The following is a 21502-nucleotide window of genomic DNA, read 5'->3' as shown; positions in this document are numbered from 1 at the left end:
TTGGAGTTTTCTCTAAGGGTTTTGTATTAATTTTGCAATGGTCCCGGAAGTATGAAATTATTTCAAAATAAATTTTTTTAAAAATTTAAATAAACTACAAAACAACTCAGCAAGAAAAAAAGGAAAACTTACAAATGAAACTTTACCTGACTCTGTAAGATGTCAGTTCTTCTTTTTGATAGATTTTACTGAAAAACTTAAGTAACAAAGTCCGAACTGGAAAGAGAAGGCCCCTCTGCTGATACAAAGTATAAACTGCCTTTATGAGTGTCTCTGTAACCTCTAAAAACAGGGAAAACAACTGTTAAATTGGCTCAAAAATGCGTTCACTCACCCCTTAATTTCTCTGAAAACACAGAAGTACTTTATCTTGTTTCCATGACAGAACTTATCTTAGCCACAAACTGACAACTACCATCAAAATCCTAAAGGAATAGCCTGATTCCCAAATGCAAACTCAAACCAACCAGAATAGTATATATTTTCCTCAAGGACAACAAACCTAAGTAGAGATAACAAAATCAGGTATCAGAAAGGGGTGTTAGATGTGAACCAAAGGAAAGCTTTGTTTTAGAATGAAAAATTATTTAGTGAGGAAAGAATTAATAAGTCATACCGCACACTGACTTAATGTAACATAACTTCAAGCTAGTAAAGTAACATAACTTAAAACTAGGAGAAAAGAAGGTAAAGAGAAGAGATAGGTCATGTTTCATACTACATATGTTGTAGGGAAAAGTTCCCAAATTCTAACCAAACTACAGCAGTCAAGGGTATTTCTTCACAAGTAGGCTCAAAAGCGAAACCTCATAATACAGAGAGTCCTTTGTAAATCATTAGGCTAGACATACCTTTCTGCCCCAAATATAATGAACTTGGTCACACAGAAACTTTGAAAGTCATCATTTCAAAGCTACACCCTAAACAGCACTGATAAGAGAGCTTATTATTTAAAAAGATCAAAAAAGCATCACCTACCTCTGTTTGGTTGTATCTGCATTAACCTCCAGGACACCCCAAGCAATCTGTTCAGCTGCTTACTATTTAGCTTAAAGCCATCTTCAAGTGTCTCTGTCACAAATTTTCTTATCATTTCTATCCAATTGGAGTCCTTCTGCAAGGTTGAGGCATTTGCCAGGGAGACCATGATATCAGACAGTGTTAAATTCAGTAAGAGATGATCTACATTATTTGAGAGAATTGTGCAATGCTTGATGCTACAAGAAAACAAACGTTATCTGTTAACTAGTACATCTACCATAGTGGCTTCACTTAGAATCTTTAAAATAATCCAACAATGAATCAATAAAACATATTTCCTTTTACAACCAATAAATTTCCATGAAGACAGGTGCTTAGGAAAGGTTTAGGCCATCATCCTGTACTTTAATCACTCATTACAGAATCCGGGTTAAGGAGGCATGAATTAGTGTATACTATTCAGTTCATTACCCAAGTTGTTCCTCATAAAAAAGGTAAAAAGCTCTTCTAATCTTGCCTTGTAATCTTAAAAATAATGTGGAGATAAGACTTGAAAATCCCAACACAACAAAGACTTTTTTTCAAGTAGATACTGATTATTTGGATGGAGAACACAGAAGATTTTGGCTCTGCTTAAAAGAATCATTCATTTTTCCTGCACTCAATGATCGTTTATCAAAATCAGTTTCTTCTAGTCAGAACAAAAAAAAATTTCTTTCAAAGTTGGAAAGAAATTTCAAAACACCTAAATGGAATATTTTAATAACAAACACTTTGAAACTTAGAACATATCCATTTTGGACTACATTTAACAGCAGTATTTCTTTCATGTTTAAAAAAATGTAAAGAAAACGGTTAGTCCCAGATTAAGCTTGCAAGGACACAGTAGTGAAGAACCACAAATATAAGGGAACTAGAAGTTTGGTGCCACCTGGACATCAAATGTAGGGCTAGAGATAACTTTGGAAAAGGGAAAACAGGTTCGTATTTTAAGAGTCAGAGGTTAAGGGCACTAAAAAGAATAATTTAAACAAGAGAGTAACATAGTACATGATTCTGTGAATGTAAAAAGAAAAGTGAGAGTTGCAAGACTATAAACAAATAAGCAGCTGTGTGGTTACTGTAGCAATTCAAGAATGAGATAAGCACAGGAACCAGTCAGTGATATTATGCACTGCAGAAGAGGGAGACTTAGGGAGAATAAAAACGAGATGGATTTGATGTCTGCTTACATTTATACACCATATGTGTGAGTTAGAGGATGTTGGGGATGGGAGGAATCAAGGGTTCTAACACTAGTGACTGAGTAGATGGTGCTATTAGTAATAGAGATGATGGGGAAAAAGGAGCAGAGGTCCAAAAAATAAATTCTCTCCTTGATATATATTGAGCTAAAAGTGTCCCCAGTATAAATCTAGACAGAGATGACTAACAGACAACTGACAATCTGAGTTATTTTGGCAAGTTTTGTAGATCTGACTGACAGAACAGAGAAAAGATCCACTGGGTCAATGTTTTCAAGGAGGGGGGCAGACTTAAGACACAGGGTAAAGAAGCAAGGATGATAGATCAATCAAGGTCCAGGACAAAAAAGGGCCCCAAGGGCCTAAAAAGAGAAGCCACGAACAGAAGTTAACACTTCATCCCTAAAAAAGAAATACAGTGAATTTCTATTGCCAAGTATAGAATCAAAACGCTGGGAGGTGAAAGGCTGAATGCCCCGTCTGTTTTGTTATCAGGCTCACCAATTAAAAGAGATAAGAAAGCCCTTCTGAGAAGAGCAACAAGAACAAAAACATCCAAACCTTTCACTCGTGGGTAACAACACTACGTTACTTTTTAAACAGAAAAAGCGCATTAACCTCATCCACACAGCTTTTCTCTCTCTCAGAAACCAGTTCACTCTACAACCTAACAATCTGTTAATTGATAGCATTGTGTCAATTGAATTTAAAAAGGAAAAGAAAAAGAGCGGCCGAAGATGTAATAAGAGGTACAGACTGAATCAGCTTGTCCAGAAGCATAAAGAATATATATTATTACAGGATTTACTTGATCTATTCTGATCTGTGTACTAAAGAAAATATGTCAGAGGAACTGTAATATATTTTATTTACTCATAAATTCACACAATTTCAGTGACATAGGGACTACCTTAAAATGTTTAAGTCCAAACAGGCCCAAAATAGAGCTAGTATTTTGTCAAGTGTGAAGGTGGAATAATGATTCATAAGCAAGTTAATTTCTCAAATTTAGGATATCTTCTGGTGCAAGGGTGTGAACATGGTCATCAAAACTCTTTTTACAAGGGTCCCCCATCATTAATGCCAACGTTACAAATCTTTCTCCAGCGCTAAAGAGCATCCTCATCGATTACGTGATCCAATGTTCAATCTTCATTCTGCATTGAGCCTTGACTTCTACAGTCAAGTTTTCCTCCAGAATGCTGACAAGATTTGCTAGGAAAAGCGCATCGTGACAAGATGATAAAGTAGCACCAAATCTTACAATCCACAGGAACATATATGCTCATGTCCAACCACCAAAAAAGCCACATGTCCCTAGTTAAGCAACTGCGAGGCACATTAATCATTATTTTATAAATGACAACACCATTATCTATCATCACAAGCCAATCTCATTAGTACCTGCATCTCTTCACATGTCCAATTTCCAGGTTTGCTTTTTTTATTAATTTCTTTCATTTGTTCATTCATCCAACAAATATCTACTCAATGCTTCCTTATGCTCAAATCATAGGTACCTGTGCTTGTAACTACCAAGAAGGCACTCTCTCCCTTCTGACTGCTTCCTAGTCCTGTTTCTGCTTCCTATCACTGCCAGTGTAAAATAAACAATTCTCCTCAGGCCAGGAGCAGTTCATTCTAGTAGCCACAGTTGATTCCAGTTTAGTTTTTCTGATACAGAACCAATATCATCATGCCTCTCAGAAAAACCAGCCAGCCAGAACCTGCTTTGCACCATAGGGCCCATCACGCCAGCAGTCCAGCACCCTCTCCTCAGAGGTCTGGGTTTTATCTCTACATGGCATTTCTTGTAAACTTCTTCCCATCTGCTCTTTGTTCCCCAAGTCCTAGAGAGAGTAGATGTTCCTGCGGTTCCCATCTCCATAAAACCTTACTGTACACTTCAGTCTTTACCATTCTTCAAAACCTAGTTAACAATTCTTTAAATACTGTTAAGAGCACCAAATTAGTTTCTGCTCCTGTCTGGACCCTGAAATGTTTTCACCAGAATTAAACTGCCAAGCAAAGAATATACCTTAAAACATCTGATTCTCTCTCCCATGATACTTCTTTCACAGTAAGCAACCAAAATACACATTGAATGCGTGAAAGAAAAACTCATCTGCCTACTATGTCACTTAGGATCATACCCTTTGGACACTGCTCAAAGGGTCTCAATGGTTCTCCAGCTAGTTTCTTCCCATTGCTGTATAAGAATCTTCGGACATATTTTAAGAGCCCCTGGCAAATGCTGGTCATTTGGGAGAAATACAGTTTTAGCATCCTAGCTTGTACCTAACTTGTCAAATATCGTAAGATAACTTGTTCTTATGTTTATCTGCCTCTCACTTGAGGAACACATTTTAAATCATTTCCAGGTTTACAGTTTTTTTAAAACTCCCTCTTCTAATCCATCACCCTCCCTTCTTATGACTTTATAAAGAGAACTGCTTTTTTTCCAGTTATCCCTCTTCCTTCAGGAGACTGCTGTTAGTTTCACGACCAGTTTCCTCACAACGGTAATGAGCGCAGAATTAGTTCTTCAAGACTGTCTAGTTCAGAGATTCCATAAATAATTGCCTACTATCTCATCCAAGTAAACCATGCCACCTCAATTTCATTAAATTCATATTTATTAATTTGATACTTTACATTCATCTAGCGAAACACATTCACTTTACAGATCAGAAAAATACAAACACAAAAAAACTGAAATCCCAAGGCTGAAGCAATTTGCTCAAGATCAGCAATAATACTGCAACTTTTATTTTTATTTCCCAAAAAGTAGACAGAAAACACTTCACTGCATAAAAAATCCCGGATTAAGGCTAATTCTTTCTGTTAAACAGTTTATGTATTTTTCAAATCTATATAGTGGAAAAGAATCAAAATACCTTTTATTTGCCTCTTTCCTTCTGTGCTTAGTTATTTCTTGTAAGGCATAAGGAAAATGACTCATAAAATGGTGTTGAAAATCAATAAGGTAATTCTTCCGAAGCCAAGACTCCTACAAAATAAGCAAAGATCAGAACATATACAAGAAAGTTATCTAAAATAAAAAATAAAGCTTTAAGCATAAATTTGATAACTTATCATTATTCAATTATAAAATGTCTCATTATAATCACATTCTGCCCCACAGATTCTGTAAAAAAAAAAAAAAATTTTTTTTTTAACGAAGGAAAACCTTTATTTGGTCCTTCAGAGCCTGTTGCAGGAACCACCCTCAAGAACCTGAACTGCACAAGGCGGAACCAGCCATTGATAAAATAGTCTCTGTCAGAAGAGCCGGTGTATTTAAAGGGTTAAAAACATTCACAGCTCAGAGTAAAACAGTGAAATAAAAAGGAGGCCCAAGGCACAGAACTGCAATTCACAAATAAATTTAAGAAAAGCCTGAATTTGAACCAATACTGCAATGTTTACAAAATCCACAAGAAAGTCTTCTGCTTATTCTATTTATACCTTAAGTCTATTCCAATGCCACTATTTTCTGTTAAATGTATTACAACACTTTCACAAAGCTGCTTCCACAGTATTGGTGAATATATCATGCCTTCCTTTTCAAAACACTGTCTAATTACAGATTACAACATTTATTTTCTTCCGACCAGGATAGCCAACCATCCTGATTTGCTCAGGACCAAATTGTTTCCCAGGATGTGGGACTCCCAGTGCTAAAAACAGAATGATTGGTCACCCTAATCACTCAATCACTATTTCTCTTTAGAATCCTTCACCGGATCCATCTCTTCTTCCTCACTTCTAAATGTCTGGATTTACCCACAGATCAGTCTATGGACCATTTCTTCCTGAGTACAAGAGTCTATGTACAAATGAACAGTGCTATCTTCTCTCAGACTTCTAACAGGCACCTTAAATTTAAGATGAATAAAACTAAGCTCTCCCCACCAGAAGTCACCTTGTCATTTGGACCATAACACAAATACCAGCCTTGACTCCTATTTTCTTTATTAGGCACACCAGAAGCCTCATGGCTTCACCAGGATTAACTACTTCTCATCACTTCAACCCACCACCATCTCCTACGGGGATAACTGCATAGTCTCCTAGCTGGTCCCCCTGCTTCTCCTCTTGTCCCCCAAAAGTCAACACTCCACACATAGGCAAGGCGAACTTTTGTAACATAAATCAAGCTCCAGAATGATAGAGGAGGGGAGAAAAGATCTATCTATGTATAAGACAAGACTGACTACGGGGTGATTGTTACACAGGATTTCACTAGTGTTCTATTCCTATAAATGCTTGGACTTGGCCACACTCAAGTTAAACAAACATAACTTAGACCACCAATTCCTCTGCTGAAAACCCTCCAATGTCTTTTCACCATACTCAGGTTAAAATCCAAACACTTTACTATGGACCAGAGTCCCCCATGACACAGTCCCTGCAGCTCTTTCTCCCTCTCCACCTTTCCCCCAGTACCTCACTTGCACAGGCCTCCTTCAAACCCTCAAACAAGCCAAGCTTGTTCTCAAAACTCAGGGTCTTCCGTGTGGAGCCAGCCCATGTGCAGTGCTGATGCGCGCAAAGAGTGTCTTGCCACGCAGGGGTGTCCCCCGCGTAGGGGAGCCCCACGCGCAAGGAGTGCGCCCCATAAGGAGAGCCGCCCAGCGCGAAAGAAAGTGCAGCCTGCCCAGGAATGGCGCCGCCCACAGGGAGAGTTGACACACAAGATGACACAACAAAAAGAGACAGATTCCTGTGCTGCTGACAACAGAAGAAGCGGACAAAGAAACAAGACACAGCAAATAGATACAGAGAACAGACAACTGGGGTGGGGGGTGGAGGGGAGAGAAATAATAAATAAATAAACCTTAAAAAAAAAAAAACAACTCAGGGTCTTTGCATGTGCTGTTCTCTCTATGCCTATAATGTTCTTCCCACAGATCTTTACAGACTTGCACCTTCATTCATTCTTGCTTCTTCTCAAATGTCACATTCTCAGGCAATTACTGGCTATCTAAATTATCTAAAATAAAATCATTATGTTCTGGGACACATTTTCTTTTTACCCTGCTTTTCTTTCATCTTCCTTCCTAGGACTGATGTAACACATTGATTTACTATCACCAAAAAGCAAGCATCATGATGGCAAGGCCCTTATCCAGCCATGTTAATCTCTGTAATTCCAGGGCCTAGAACAGTACTTTAAACACTGTGGAGGGAAATGGACGTGGCTCGACTGATAGAGCATCCATCCACCATATGGAGAGTCCAGGGTTCAATTCCTAGGGTCTCCTGATCCGTGTGGTAAGCTGGCCCACGCACAGTGCTGCCATGCACAAGGAGTGCCGTGCCATTCAGGGGTGCCCCTGCGTGGGGGTGCCCCAGGCACAAGGAGTGCGCCCTGCAAGGGGAGAGCCGCCCAATGTGAAAAAAGTGCAGCCCGCCCAGGAGTGGTGCCCCACACGTGGAGAGCTGACACAGCAAGATGACACAACAAAAAAGAGACGCAGTTATCCAGTGCTGCCACACAATGCAAGTGGATGCAGAACACACAGCAAATGGATGCAGAGAGCAGACAACGGGGGGGATGGGGAGAGAAATAAAAGAAACACTGTGGAATAGCAATGCTCAATAGAACTTTCTACAATGAAAGAAATGTGCTATATCTGCACTGTCCAAGAGAGCAGCCATTAGCCACATGTGGCTACTGAGCACTTGAAACGAGGTTAGCATAACTGAGAAACTGAATTTTAAATTTTATTCCATTTTAACTCACTGAAATTTAAATAACCACATTTACAGATGCTCAAAAAATCTTTGAGTAAATGCCTTAAAAAAGTTAACTGCATCTAACCATGTTTGGTCTCAAATTCCAATTCTCATGGGGAAAAGATAACAGTAATGGTATATAAACTAAAGTAGCAAATAAGCCAGGCTTAAAATGCAAAAAGGTAAGACCTCAGGAAAGTTCTATAAAGTACAATAATGACGCTGAGGCTACTAACGCAGTTCTAAAAAGTAAATTTCAAAATTAACATTAAATTTTAAGTCCATTTTTAAAAACTAGTTATACAGTATATTAGAAATAACCAGAGTTAAGAATATGAGTACCCAACCACTGCAAATATTTTAAGCAAGAATCAAAGATTTGGATTACCAAAATAGAATGAAAGAAAGGAAAGGAAAGAAAAAGAAAAGAAAAAAGAAAGAAGCTACTTGGATACAAGTGAAATTTCACGACTGTGTTGCAAATACTAACAATTGCCATTAAGAGGCACCAAAACCTAAATGTAGTCAATGGTCCAAAGATTGTACCTAGACACCTAGAGGCACTGCACGTGGCAGTCTGCCTTTAAAAAAAAAAAACAAAACAAAGATTGCGCCTAACCCGGATGCCAATTCTTCAACAGAAAACCTACATATTCTGTGCAAGATAGGAGCTACAATTCAATTGTGGTATATAATCTGAGTTAAGGCCAATGAATGTCATTACTTCCTCCCAATATCTTAACTACAAGAAGCTACTACAGAAGGTGAATGGGAAAGGGGTACTAATGTTAGGAATGGTAAAATTCAATTAAAATGCATTTTTTTTCCCCCAGAGGTATCAGGTATTGAACTCAGAACATCGTACATGTGAAACGCACACTCAAGCACTGAGCTATACCTGGTCCACTAAAATGCATTCTTGTACAGCTAACATACATACTTACACTTTGTCTCTAAGAGAATGGTTCCCATCCTATCAAGTTATTACAGTTCAGGACAACAAATATGCTAAGGTAAATTAGAGAAGTCTACCAGTAGATGCTTTTAAATACTATTCCTATTTAAATTAAATCTCCCTCAGTATACTTCAGTTTTATACTGCATCTCAATTTAGTATTCTGGCCTTCAACAGTTCATGTAAAACAACAGTTTTTCAAAGTTAGTATCCTATGATAATGAACTGTAGTCATATAATAGCAGCACAGAATATTCTAAAGACTACTCTTTTAAATAACCATAAAATTAAGGTAGTGTTTAGATCCCTTTGTCAGTGTAACCAAATGAGTGCCGATTACTCTAAACCAGCACAATTAATGAATTTACAGATTTTGTATTTTGTCCCAGCTTTTCTAACTAAATACTATTACAAAACCAATAACAAAAGTTTACCAATGCTTATATGTAACCAAACACCAAGGCAGGTTATAATTTTTATTTCTTAGCTCTCTAAAAATAAAGGAAAGACTGGTACATAAGGACCATGCTGAATATAATTTTTTTTTTAATTTGTCTCCCCCCCGCCCTGTTGTCTGCTCTGTGTCCATTTGCTGTATGTTCTGTGTCCGCTTATATTGTCAGGCAGCACCAGGGAACTGTGTCTCTTTTTTGTTGCGTCACCTTGCTGCGACAGCGCTCCCTGTGTGCAGCGCCACTCCTGGGCAGGCTGCGCTTTTTTCACACAGGGCGGCTCTCCTTGTGCAGCACACTCCTTGTGCGTGGGGCTTCCACTACGCGCGGGGGCACCCCTTGGTGGCATGGCACTATTTGCGCGCAGCAGCACTGCACATGGGCCAGGAGGCCCTGGGTATTGAACCCTGGACCCTCCATATGGTAGGCAGATCCTCTATCACTTGAGCCATGTCCGCTTCCCTACTTTTACTTTCTATTTCAATCTTTCAGAGGAAAAGAGATCCATTCAAGAATACAAATAATAAAATTTTTCTACGAAGTTATACTAGTGTCACTAAGCCTATAGCACAGATTAATGGCCACACAGGACAGCAAGTCTTACTTTGCCAATGGGGGCAATGAATCATAAGATAAAAGGGTGCAAAACTGTAATCAATAAAATGTCATCCTATTTGAAAAAGCAATTCATAAAACTCCCTACAAATAATGGGTAATGGTTATGTAGCACTAGCACAAGCTCAAAGAAATACATAAGTAAAAATTCCATTAATGCTTTTCAAAATTAAAAAGCAATCAAATGCTATTTAATTTGTCCCTAGTGTTATCTTGTAGGGCATACTAACTCACTTTAAATTTCAGCTTGAAATAAAATGAAAAACAAAACAAAACAAAAAATAAACCTATCGGGAAACGGACTTTGGCACAGTGGTTAGGGCGTCCGTCTACCATATGGGAGGTCCGCGGTTCAAACCCCGGGCCTCCTTGACCCGTGTGGAGCTGGCCATGCGCAGTGCTGATGCGAGCAAGGAGTGCCGTGCCACGCAGGGGTGTCCCCCGCGTGGGGAAGCCCCACGCGCAAGGAGTGCGCCCGTGAGGAAAGCCGCCCAGCGTGAAAAGAAAGAGCAGCCTGCCCAGGAATGGCGTCGCCCACACTTCCCGTGCCGCTGACGACAACAGAAGCGGACAAAGAAACAAGACGCAGCAAACAGACACCAAGAACAGACAACCAGGGGAGGGGGGGAAATTAAATAAATAAATAAATCTTTTTTTAAAAATAAATAAATAAATAAATAAACCTATCTTCTCAGTTTTTATGTATAAAGGTAACTCCAAGGATACATACATGCCCAGTTAAAAGTCCTTGCAAGAACTCTTCTGTAAACCACGTGCTTGAGCTTTCAAGTCTTGTTCTTGTAGCTGCCCTTTTAAACCAGCTACCAAATTAATTTAGCATCATCTTATCTCAGAGCTTTTTCTTTCTTAGTTGCACAGCAAAAGCAGGGCAAACCATGAATTATTGTACCACACTTAAGAAGAGCAACCAACATTCAAGTCTCCCTCAAACAGAAGGTATATATACTCATCAAGAACACGTCTTTACTCAGCTTTCTAGCAAGAAGGTGCTATATATTTACTTACTGTCACTCACACCCAAACACTGACTATAACTCATCTCTATCAAAGATAGGTAATTGAGGGGTAGAGGAAGGTTGTGAGCTGACAGCTACTGGGTGAAATCTATGATAAGCTGGAGCTAAGTATTTGTACAGGGAAGGGATAAAATGTGGGCATAGGGATAACTTTGGGTGAGGCTGCAGGGCCTTTAGGGGTGCTAGGGACGGGAGGATGGGTCAGATTGCCCAAGAAGTTGGGGAGAAGGTGAGGGGAACATTTGATCATGGGAGATTGTCAGGTATGTGGTTGAAATTGTGATGCAGAGAAAACTCTTTAGAGAATGTAATATGGAAGGTTGCTTGTTTGGGATGCTTAAGCGGGGGGGCATCTGACACAGGGCAAGCTTCTGCGGAGTGTGTGAGTGCTCATTTTGTCACAGTGGATTATATCATTGGGTGGAGACCCATACAATGAGAGTGAAGGTATACCCACATCCTGGGGAGGACTGATGTTCTCAAACAGAGGGAATTGTATCTCTTGAGAGAATCGGTGGCTCCCAATGGGTTAGGGCAGTCAAGTATGTCAAGCCCTCAACATTTTTGCAAGTATCTCTGAATATGGTCCCTCAAGTAATGAAGACTGATTGTCATGGTGGGCCCTGAGGGAAGCGGGAAAGAAGTGTTGAATACATGCAATCAGGTTAACTGTGGAGCAATGGAAGTGTTCCACAAGATCATGCCATGATGGATATAGGTCATGTTAAATTATACCAAAAATGTATAAAAATCTATAGGCTAAAATGTAAACCATAATGTAAAACATAAGATAACTAAAAATTCAGAAAATTGTTAGTCTAAAATATAAACCACAATGTAACCCCAAATGGAACCATGTTTGAAAGCTATCGCTTCAATAGCTATACACTAGCTGCAGCAAATACAATATGAACATGTAAAAAGATCACTGTTGGGGAAGGGACAAAGGGTTTGATGTTGGATATGTGGGAGTACCATATATTGTATATGTGAATTACTGTGACCTAAAACTTATATCAAGAGAAACTTAATAATCAGGAAAAAAAAAAAGGAGGTAGACACTGAGGAAGAAATGGAAGAAATGCCTTGCCACTGTACATACAGGGCAACACCTGCAGTGATGAAAGGCAAAATGTCAAAGACAAAGCTTTTTCATTTTTCTGATATCCCAATTTATTTTTCTAAATTTCTATGTGTTCTATATCTAACCTTTAAACCCATCACTATATTCCATTTTTCTATTAATGGAACCTGGCAATATATTGGACTTCCATTTTGAACAAGTTTTGGACTACAGAGAGGTTCAACTATGGCAGGGGAGGAGCACTTATGTGGAATGTCATTGGTGGGGGGCACACAGTTGGGAGTTCTCCAAGGCATGTATACAGGGTGCATAGAAAGATTTAGTTATTTTCATAGTAGTTTCACTTGGAAACGACAGATGAGAGAGTGCTAAGTTCCTGACCAGGGGAGCTCTATCACATTCCCCAATGGAACAACAACAATCCCCCAAGTGCAATAGCAAAGACCAATAAAGATGGATGGCCCAACGATGACCCCTTGATACTGATGGCTCTGGTTATGAGCCTGTGTGCCTGAAATATGAACTAGGCCTATAGCTGCGGGGTGCCTAAGAATTACTGCCTAAGAGCCTCCATGTTGCTCAAATGTGGCCACTCTCTAAGCCAAACTCAGCATGTAGATGCATTGCCTTCCCCTAGCATGGGAAATGACTCCTGAGGATGAGCCTCCCTGGCACCAAGGGATTACTACCAAGCACCAGCTGATGATGTAACTACAAAAAGACCATGAACAAAGAAGTCAACTCAGACCAGCAGAATATCTCAGCCTACATGTAATATCAGATGTTAAAAACTGCTTTTTGACTTTGGGTAAAAAGGGGGAAATGAAAAGGACAAGTGAGTTTATATGGCTAAGAGTCTCCAAAAGAGTCAGGAGGTCATCAGAGGGTGATGCTTATGCACGCCTCAGCAGGGTACCAGAGACAGCCAAGGTAGATGGAAACCCAGGTGCTGGCTCTCCTGAGGGCTGCAGCAACCCACAGGTTCTACGGTCAAGGCAGATGGCTGTGGAGTTCAGGGCCATGTCAGTTGGCCCTACTTTGGAGTTTGTATTCCTGAGTGTGATGGAGTTGGATTCAGATATAACCATTCTACACATGCCTCTTTTGTTACTTTTACCCGACCTGTGTTTAGCGTTTGGGTTGGTGTATACTCAGGAGACCTGAATCTCTGAACTGTCCATGTGACAGCCAGACCCTGGGCCTCAGCAGACTTGCAGCTCCTACCCTCTGGTTTCTTGGACTTACCCTGGCCAGCTGACAGGGAGGTGAAGAGGGTCAACCACCATACCAAGGAGCCAAGATTGCCTACAGCTGTAAGCAGGAGAACTGCATCCATCATCCATGTGGAATCTAAACCCCCTCTTGATGCAGAGGGGGACTGGACATAGCCATCCCAGGTTCACAAGATGGAGGAATAGGGTATGGATTAGAGTGGACTTACTGGTGTTCTGCTGGGAAATTACTGTGATTAGTAAGGGAAGAAATCGTAGTAGTGATGTGGAGAGGGTGGCCACAATGGCTGCTGATGGTCGGGAAAGGGAAAAAGAGATATGGTGTGGGGGCATTTTCAGGATCTGGAATTGTCCTAGGTGGTGCTGCAGTGACGGATGCTGGACATTGTGAGTCCTGTCGTGGCCCACTGGATGGACTGGGGGAGTGTGTGGACTACAATGTGGACCACGGTTCATGTGCTACAGCATTTCTCCAGAATGTATCTGCCGGGTGCAGTGGATGTGCCACAATGATGGAAGAGTCTGTTGATGTGGAAGGGGTGGCATGGATGGGGTTGGGGTATATGGAGACCTCATATTTTTTTAATGTAATATTTAAAAGAAATGAAGGAAAAAAAAGGAGCTTTGAGAAATATTTTCCGATTTTGAATCCTTTGTCAAGAAAAACACAAAAATGTTCACACTAAGCTTTTATATAGCATTTTCACTAAAACATACTAGATTAAAAACAACTCAGGGCTGGTTACAAGGTCTTCAGTTTGGTTGATTTTTCTTAAACGTGGCAGTGTGACACAAAGTGGAACAGGCTATTTAAGAGGGAATTTTTTTAATCCTGTAAAAGACCTCAGAAACTAGAATGTTCCTATATAATCTGCCACAAATCATCCCTTATAACACTGTAAATTATATCTATTTAAAATAAATGAAATCAAGTACTAAGCTATGAATTTCATTTTAAAAATTATTTAAATACATTCACAGAGAACCTCACAAAACAATTTTTTAATTTGTAATTTTGGTTAAAAATAGAAAACAAGTTTACAGTTAACCCTGGGGATACTTTTGGAAAATCCATAACTTTTAAGGAATAATATGCTGGTTTTTAATATTCCCCTTTATGAAAGCATGACTAAGAAAATAAAGAGCATTAGTTCTCACCAATTTGTGGGTTTCATCATGTTGTTTAGAGAGTTTCCACAGAAGAGAAATAATATTAAGAACCTGCTGCATAACCTGCAGAGATTCTCGTTCTATACCATTTCCAACAGAAGCAGTTAGTTGTGGAGGCACAGCTTCAATCCAGCACTCAATTAGCAATGGAATTATTATCTCAATAAATCCTTTCAAGTTTTCAGTAGATGACAGACCTTCATCCACACCACCTAGTCCTCCAACCAGGTACCTAATAAGGTAGGGTAAGAATGAAAAAAAATCAGTGATCAAAAAATTTTATTCCTTTCTTAATTTAGAACTTAAAAATATAAAATACAAGTAAAATAAAGCTATAAACTGATAATTACATTGATCAAGACTAAGTAATAAAAATGAAATTCAAAGATAAAGCCCATGGAGATTTCAAGTTTTACTTCTCATTAGGCTTTGCTAGAAATGTATAAATTAATATACTTTCAAATGACTCCTCCCATCAGTAAATAATGAAATCAAATTATGAGTAACTATATGAAAACTGTATGAAAGACAACTGCTTGTCTTTCCACCATTAGCCATCAATGGTCAGCAGTTATAATTCAACATAGGAAAACTGAGTGTGGACATAACTGAAATCCTTCTTACCGTAGCCTGAACTGTGAACTGACATTTGGCTGTGAACCCCCATTTTCATAAACCTGGATGTGTTGCTGGTCGTTGGCATGTTCCTTCCAGTTGATAAAAATGGAGTTGCTAGTGGCCTGGGGATTTTCTTTTTGTTCCTGAAGTCCTTCACTTTCTCTCAACCTACTGGATCCATCTGCCAAGGCCTGAAGGAATTTACTGAGTCTCACTAAAACTTTCAGCCTCCACTGCTGAGAAGTGAGTCTCCGATTAGGGTTTACAGAAAGTATCCAGGACTGGGATCTGTCTCTATTTATCAGTCCTTTGGCCAGCTGCTGATGAGAAATAAGTTCTACAAAATTCTTAAGCAATATACTGCTACGGCCAGTAATCAGAGCTGGGTACTGTTCCAGCAGAACGTCCAAAACTTTCAAAGAGTCCTCCTGAATTCCTTCAGTAATGTGAGTCATGGCGCTAGAGAGATGGGCACTTACCAAAGGGAAAAATGGAGAAATTTGTTCAGCTCGTATTTTGGGGGCCAGGAATTGAAGAAGTTGAACTGCTGCTAATCGTACATTAGCATCTTTATCTGTAAACACAGCAGTCACTTCACTTAATATGTTTGAAAGGTGTGCATCAATTATAAATGGGTATTGAGACAAAAGGTCTTTAAGTCCAAGAAGAGCACTTTGTTTAACCCCAGCATTGTAGTGATGCATCTGTGACAGCAAATCCTACAATTAAAAATGAAACATAGGTTTATAGACATATACATAGATACACATTATGTCACTTTCAAACACACACTCAAATTATGCTAATAAGCTAATACTCCTTAGGGAAACTGCTTCAGTAAGTACTTAGAAAGTGTTATTTAACTCTCATTAAGATCAGAAACATTTGTTTTCTCTTCAAGAGAGTTTCACCTTAATAATTATATAATTATCAGAATTTTCTTTTATAAATTAACCTACATGCATGCTTAAGCACTCTATAATTTAAAGTGACAGCAATCATCACCACCATTTACTGAATACCTACTAGGTATCAAACATTATGGTAGGTGCCTTTATATACTCTTAATTTTAACAGACCCTGTCAGCTTCATTTAAGTGGTCTTTTGGAATGTGTTTTATTCCAATATGTGTGGAAACCCAAATGTGCATCAATCCACGAGAGGATAAACAAAATGTGGCATAACCATACAATGGAATACTATTCAGTAATAAAAAGAAACAAAGTACCATTCTAACACATGCTCCAACATGGATGAACCTCAAAAACATTAGGTTAAGTGAAAGAAGAGTAACAAGAGACAGCATATTGTACGATTTCACTTACAGGAAACATGAAATGCCTAGTATAAGCAAATCCAGAGAGATAAAGTAGATTAGTGGTTGCCTAGGGCTAGGGGGAAGAAAACGAGGAGTGATCCCTAATAGGTAGAGGGTTTCTTTTGGAACGATAAAAATGTTCTAAAATTAGATTATGGTGACGGCAGCATAACTCTGAAAATATACTAAAAAACACTGAATTGTACACTTTAAACGGGTGAATTTTATGATGTTTAAATCTCTATAAAACTATTAAGTATTTTAAAGCAAAAACGTCAATTAATGTCAAGCACTTACTATGAGCCTACAATAAGCTGGGTGCTATGACGATTCAAAAATGAGTAAGAAAGGATCTTTTCTTGCTTATGTGAAGGGTCCCAGCTTTTAAAAAGCTATTAAAGGGAAGCAGATTTGGCCCAACAGATAGGGTGTCTGCCTACCACATGGGAAGTCCAAGGTTCAAACCCAGGGCCTCCTGACCCATGTGATGAGCTGGCCCACCCGCAGTGCTGATGCATGCAAGGAGTGCCCTGCCACGTAGGGGTGTCCCCTGCATAAGGGAGCCCCATGCGCAAGGAATGCGCCCCATAAGGAGAGCCGCCCAGCGCAAAAGAAAGTGCAGCCTGCCCAGGAGTGGCACCGCACACACGGAGAGCTGACGCAGCAAGATGACACAACAAAACGAGCACAGATGCTGGGTTCTGCTGACAAGAATACAAGCGTTCCCAGAAGAACACACAGCTAATGGACACAGAGAGCAGACACCTGGGGGGTAGGGGGCAGGGAAAGGGAGAGAAATAAATAAAAACTAAGTCTTGAAAAATAAAAAAGCTATTAAAAACAGCTGTAAAACTGAGATATACACATCAAAAAGTTAAACACATGAATTATTTCCAGATAATATATTAAATCATCAAATAAGTATTCTTGGGAGAAACCACTGTAGGGATTAATCCAGCAAGTCTTTCCCGGGAAGGCAGTAAAGATGCAGTAGCAACAACAGATTTGGGAAATGGGTGAACACCAAACTTCAGACCCTAGGCAAATCATTAACTCTAAGAGATTAAAAAAAAACTTTTCACAAAAAGAACATTCTAGATGATTTCAAAGAAAATCTTATTTTATCAAATCAAAACAAGATTTATAATTTACCTTTACGTTAAGTTTTCTATTGTTTGTTGGAAGTGTTCCATCCTCTTTGAGTTGCTCAGGCAGATGTATAGTCTTCGTTTTAAAGTTTGTATTAGTAGCATTGTCTAACTTGGGTTTCTTTTTACCAACTTTTAGTTTTACTTTTTGAAAATCATCTTGGCGTTTTCTTTTTTTGGTCATTCTTGAATGCTATAATGATAAGAGTAATTTTAAAGCATCACTACCACACTTATTTTAAACATTACCAAGAATGAAGGCCAACAGTGACAATGCCTAAAGATCAAAATATTAAATGGAAATTATCTTTAAGAAATGCAAAAAAAAAATCAGTTTAGTCAAAAAATATTATAAAGGGAGTTAATAATGTGCTGTTGTTTCAAGTACTTTTAGCAACTGGAACCTTTTGTCAAGCAATGTGCTACATGAAATCGTAATACAAGAAACAAAAACACAGTTTTTGAAAGTGTTTTTCCTTTTTTGTACGCAAATGCCAAGTTAGGAGGGTAACATGAACTTGCTAGAGATATACCTTTCATCTGCTAGGAAGTTCCTGGCCCCTGAAGGTCCCGGAGGAACCTGCAGCAATAAAAGGGCAAAATTTGAAAACCAATACATTATTTAATGGTTTCCGGAATTATTAGGCAAAATTTCATAAGCCTAATCTGGGAGCCTGAAAAATGGGCAAGATTCAAATATGCAACAAGGAGAATAACAGCATTTCATTGAAAATCTAAAGATCTAAAGATCAAGAGTAAGGGATAAACCTGGTAAAGACAAAAATGTAGATACCGATGTTTTGAACACCAAGAAGAGTTCAGATTAGATATAAAAATGAAACAGTATCCAAAAAGCATGATAACAAACAGCGTATGAGGAAATACAGAGCAACAGAGGGATAAGTAACAAAGACCAGCGAGGCAACTATTAGAATAAGTAACTCGGGCATTACCATGTCATCTTGCACCTCCCCCTCTTCACCATGTCCTTTCAACTACATCCAGATCTTCCTACTTGCACACAAAACCTCTGATCTGTGCCCTCCTACCCAATTCCCAGTGCCACTATTTAAAGAATTTCTTTATTTCTAGCCTACACTATTCAATAGCTTCTCCACGGGTATTCTTGCCCTATCTAGAGTGTCTACTTCCAAATATAATTTGCCACAAAGATACCAGAGAGCTTTTTCTAAACATAAATGTGATCAAGGCTCAGGAGGTTTTAGTAGTTTCCTACTCTCTATGTGACCCATCCTTCCTTCCCAGGTTTATCTTCTTACAAGCCAACCTCAACCTGAAAAGTAGCCTCCTCTGCGTTAGAACAGCTCAGCTCTTCATGAAGCCTTTTCCAACCTCTGGAAAAATAATGAATTCTGCCTTCTGCTGTACATCGACTGGAGGAGGAGAATATTTGGAACAAACAAAACTTTTCCTGAAATACTGTAATTTTTCCATGTCCAACTATATTGTTTTTAAAAGCCACTAACAGTATACATGGGGTCCAAAAAACTTATTCAAGAAAAAGTTTTTTCTGTCAGATTAATGAAATATTGGGCACTAGACTGGGCAGCCAATCCTTGAGTTCCAGGAATCCAGAAGCCAATCACCAATGACATTACATCCAAATTCATATCATTGCAGGGTTTTATTATACTAAATTCCTAAGAGTTAGGATTTGGTTATGTAAGGTAAGAGCAGATTCTGAGAGTCAGACTCTGTTCCTTTCCAGATTCTGCACTTATACTTTCTAGCTGCATGACCAAAAGCAAATAAGCTTTGTGCCTGCCTCAGTTTTTAGGTTAACAGTTACTACCTCTTAGAGATGTTCTGAGGCAGACTGAGGAGTAAATGAGTTCACATTTGTAAAATGCTCTGAGCTGTGCCCGCTCCAGCACAACGTTAACTATGTTAAAAGCACAAACGTGTTTATTCTAAATAAACCTCTTAGAAGTCTCAAGACCAAACTAAGTGGCACAAAAGATATGTGAACAACTACTGATATTACACCAAGCACAACAAAACTACTAGTATCTTAACATTCAATCCTCACAATACCATGTGAGGAAAGGGATAATAAATCCATTCTAAAGACGTAGCTCCTTTATTAAGGAGTTGGGAGACTGATTCCTAACACAGGACTGAGGTTACAAATCCACTCTACCATAACTAGGGAACAGAATGTCAAAATGGCTCAACTTATTCCACCTATGCCAAATCCCAAGTTTCCATCCCACCCACACCTCTAGTTATCCTCGACGAAAACAACAAAGTAATAAGGCGTAACAGGGCCATACTCACCTGGCCTCTTTTAATACAAAAGTGGTTTTCTTTAAGCACGCTTGGTGGGCTTTTCCTACAAATTCAGTACTGGGTTGGTACTAAAGACGAAAATAAATGGCAAAGGACATTCGGAAAGATCGAACGAATTTAAACCCCCTCTCCAAATTCTCCGGGCTCCTTTTTACCACTGACTACCTGATACTCCTCCAAGACCGCCTTCCGTCAAAACTCTTACCATGGTATCCCCTCAGTTTGTATTAATCACACTGCTGCTTACCCTCCGTTAGGAAAAATAAGAGGGCTTGAGTGTCCTCGACGCTTAAAGCTAAGATTTTTACGATAGAAAGAGAACATGTTTATACCGTAAACTGTTAAAGTTCATTACAAAACTCTCGCGTTCTTCACTTAATAAATATTTCCTCATAGTGCACCAAATCCCATAGTCCGACTAAGCCACTTTTGGAGCGGCTGGCACTGAGAAGCGAAGAGCTCCTGTTCCAGGGCTCGCTCTCGTCGCACGGGTCCTCTCACTACAGGTACGTGAGCCACACCAGTCTTACAGCTGAACTCCACACAGTCCTATTTAGCACGTTTTTCTAATTCCAACAAACGCAGATCCTGGCGTGTTAGGATTTCAACCGAATTTCAACTCGTTTGCCTGCCACCTCATCGCCCTCCCTAATCTCCCAACTTTTTCCCCCCAAAATCATAGGCGAGAGGCACGCCGCACGCGGCCTTAGACAATTTCCTCCCCAACCCTCCACACACACGCGAGTTCCTCTAAACTCCAGGGAAGGGACCCAGTGGAGGCACCAGGCTTCCTTCCCAGAGAGCAAATGCCCCCGAGCGCGGCGACTCGGGAACTCAAGATCCCACTCTGCCCAGCACGGACCCCTCCACGCCCGGACGGCCAGGGGCGCGAGGAGGACACTGATGGTCCTTCTTTTCGGTCCTGCGCCCCGAAGTGGAGACCCCGTAGACTTTAGGAGCCGCTCCTCCTCCCGAGGCGGCGGGTGGGGACCACAGGCGGGGAAACGGGCCCCTCCTCGACACACGCCGGCCTAAAAGTGGCCCAGACCCGCAACGGCGCGAACCCACCGGGTCGCTGGCGACGCTTCCCACGCCCGCGGCCCGCCGGCCCCAGGGCCAGCCCGCCAGGCGCGCCGCGGCGCGTTCCGGGGGCCGCACACAGGCCGGAACCGGCCCTGCCCGCCCGGGCCGCGGACCGGGGGGCGACGCCCCCGCGCGCTGCTCCGCGCCCGGGAGGGCCCGGCCAGGGGGGTGGCGGCCGCTCACCTGAAGGCCCGGCCTAGGCTGGGACGCGGAGGCCGCGAGGTGGTGCGTCCGAGCGAGACCCCGCAGGGGCACAACGTGCGCCGCCCGCCTCAGCCTCCCGCGCCCGGAGCGTGTTTTCAAATCGCCTCGTCCTCACGCGGCCGCGTCTCCTTCCGCCGCCCGGAAATCAGGGCCCCTCCCCCGCCGCGCCGCGGCCACGTGACCGCGGCCCGCCGCCGCGCGCAGCCGGGAGGGCGGGGCTGGCAGCGCAGGCCCCGCCCCTGGGAGGCGGCCACGCCCACGTGACCGGGGAGGTCCCTGGGCTCGGCTAACTCCACCCGGTTCCCACG

The 21502-nt window shown here is 40.7% G+C and overlaps 1 protein-coding gene across 7 annotated transcripts in view; it reads right to left on the bottom strand.

The window, feature by feature from the left end:
- TEX10 (testis expressed 10) overlaps positions 1-21384 on the bottom strand; it is a 68835-nt gene extending 47451 nt beyond the window's left edge. For 2 of the 7 annotated variants that reach the window (XR_011649510.1, XR_011649512.1), the window contains exons 1-7: positions 21174-21360; positions 17602-17790; positions 15137-15849; positions 14501-14744; positions 5123-5235; positions 979-1217; positions 147-282 (exon numbers count right to left, since the gene is read on the bottom strand). Coding sequence is in view for 4 of the 7 variants with exons in the window: in XM_071217105.1 (XP_071073206.1) it covers positions 147-282; positions 979-1217; positions 5123-5235; positions 14501-14744; positions 15137-15849; positions 17602-17781 (1625 nt within the window). In the remaining 3 variants the exon portion in view is untranslated. Of the gene's footprint in view, positions 1-146; positions 283-978; positions 1218-5122; positions 5236-14500; positions 14745-15136; positions 15850-17601; positions 17791-18130; positions 18178-20971; positions 21069-21173 lie in introns of those variants that run through there. The other 5 variants (XR_011649511.1, XM_071217105.1, XM_071217106.1 and 2 more) reach the window with 5 other exon arrangements.
- Positions 21385-21502: the final 118 nt, after the last annotated feature.

The sequence above is a fragment of the Dasypus novemcinctus genome, chromosome 8 (genome assembly GCF_030445035.2).
Source record: "Dasypus novemcinctus isolate mDasNov1 chromosome 8, mDasNov1.1.hap2, whole genome shotgun sequence".
NCBI lineage: Eukaryota > Metazoa > Chordata > Mammalia > Cingulata > Dasypodidae > Dasypus > Dasypus novemcinctus.
Note: the sequence above shows the minus strand (reverse complement) of the source record. Positions and strands in the feature narration are given on the sequence as shown.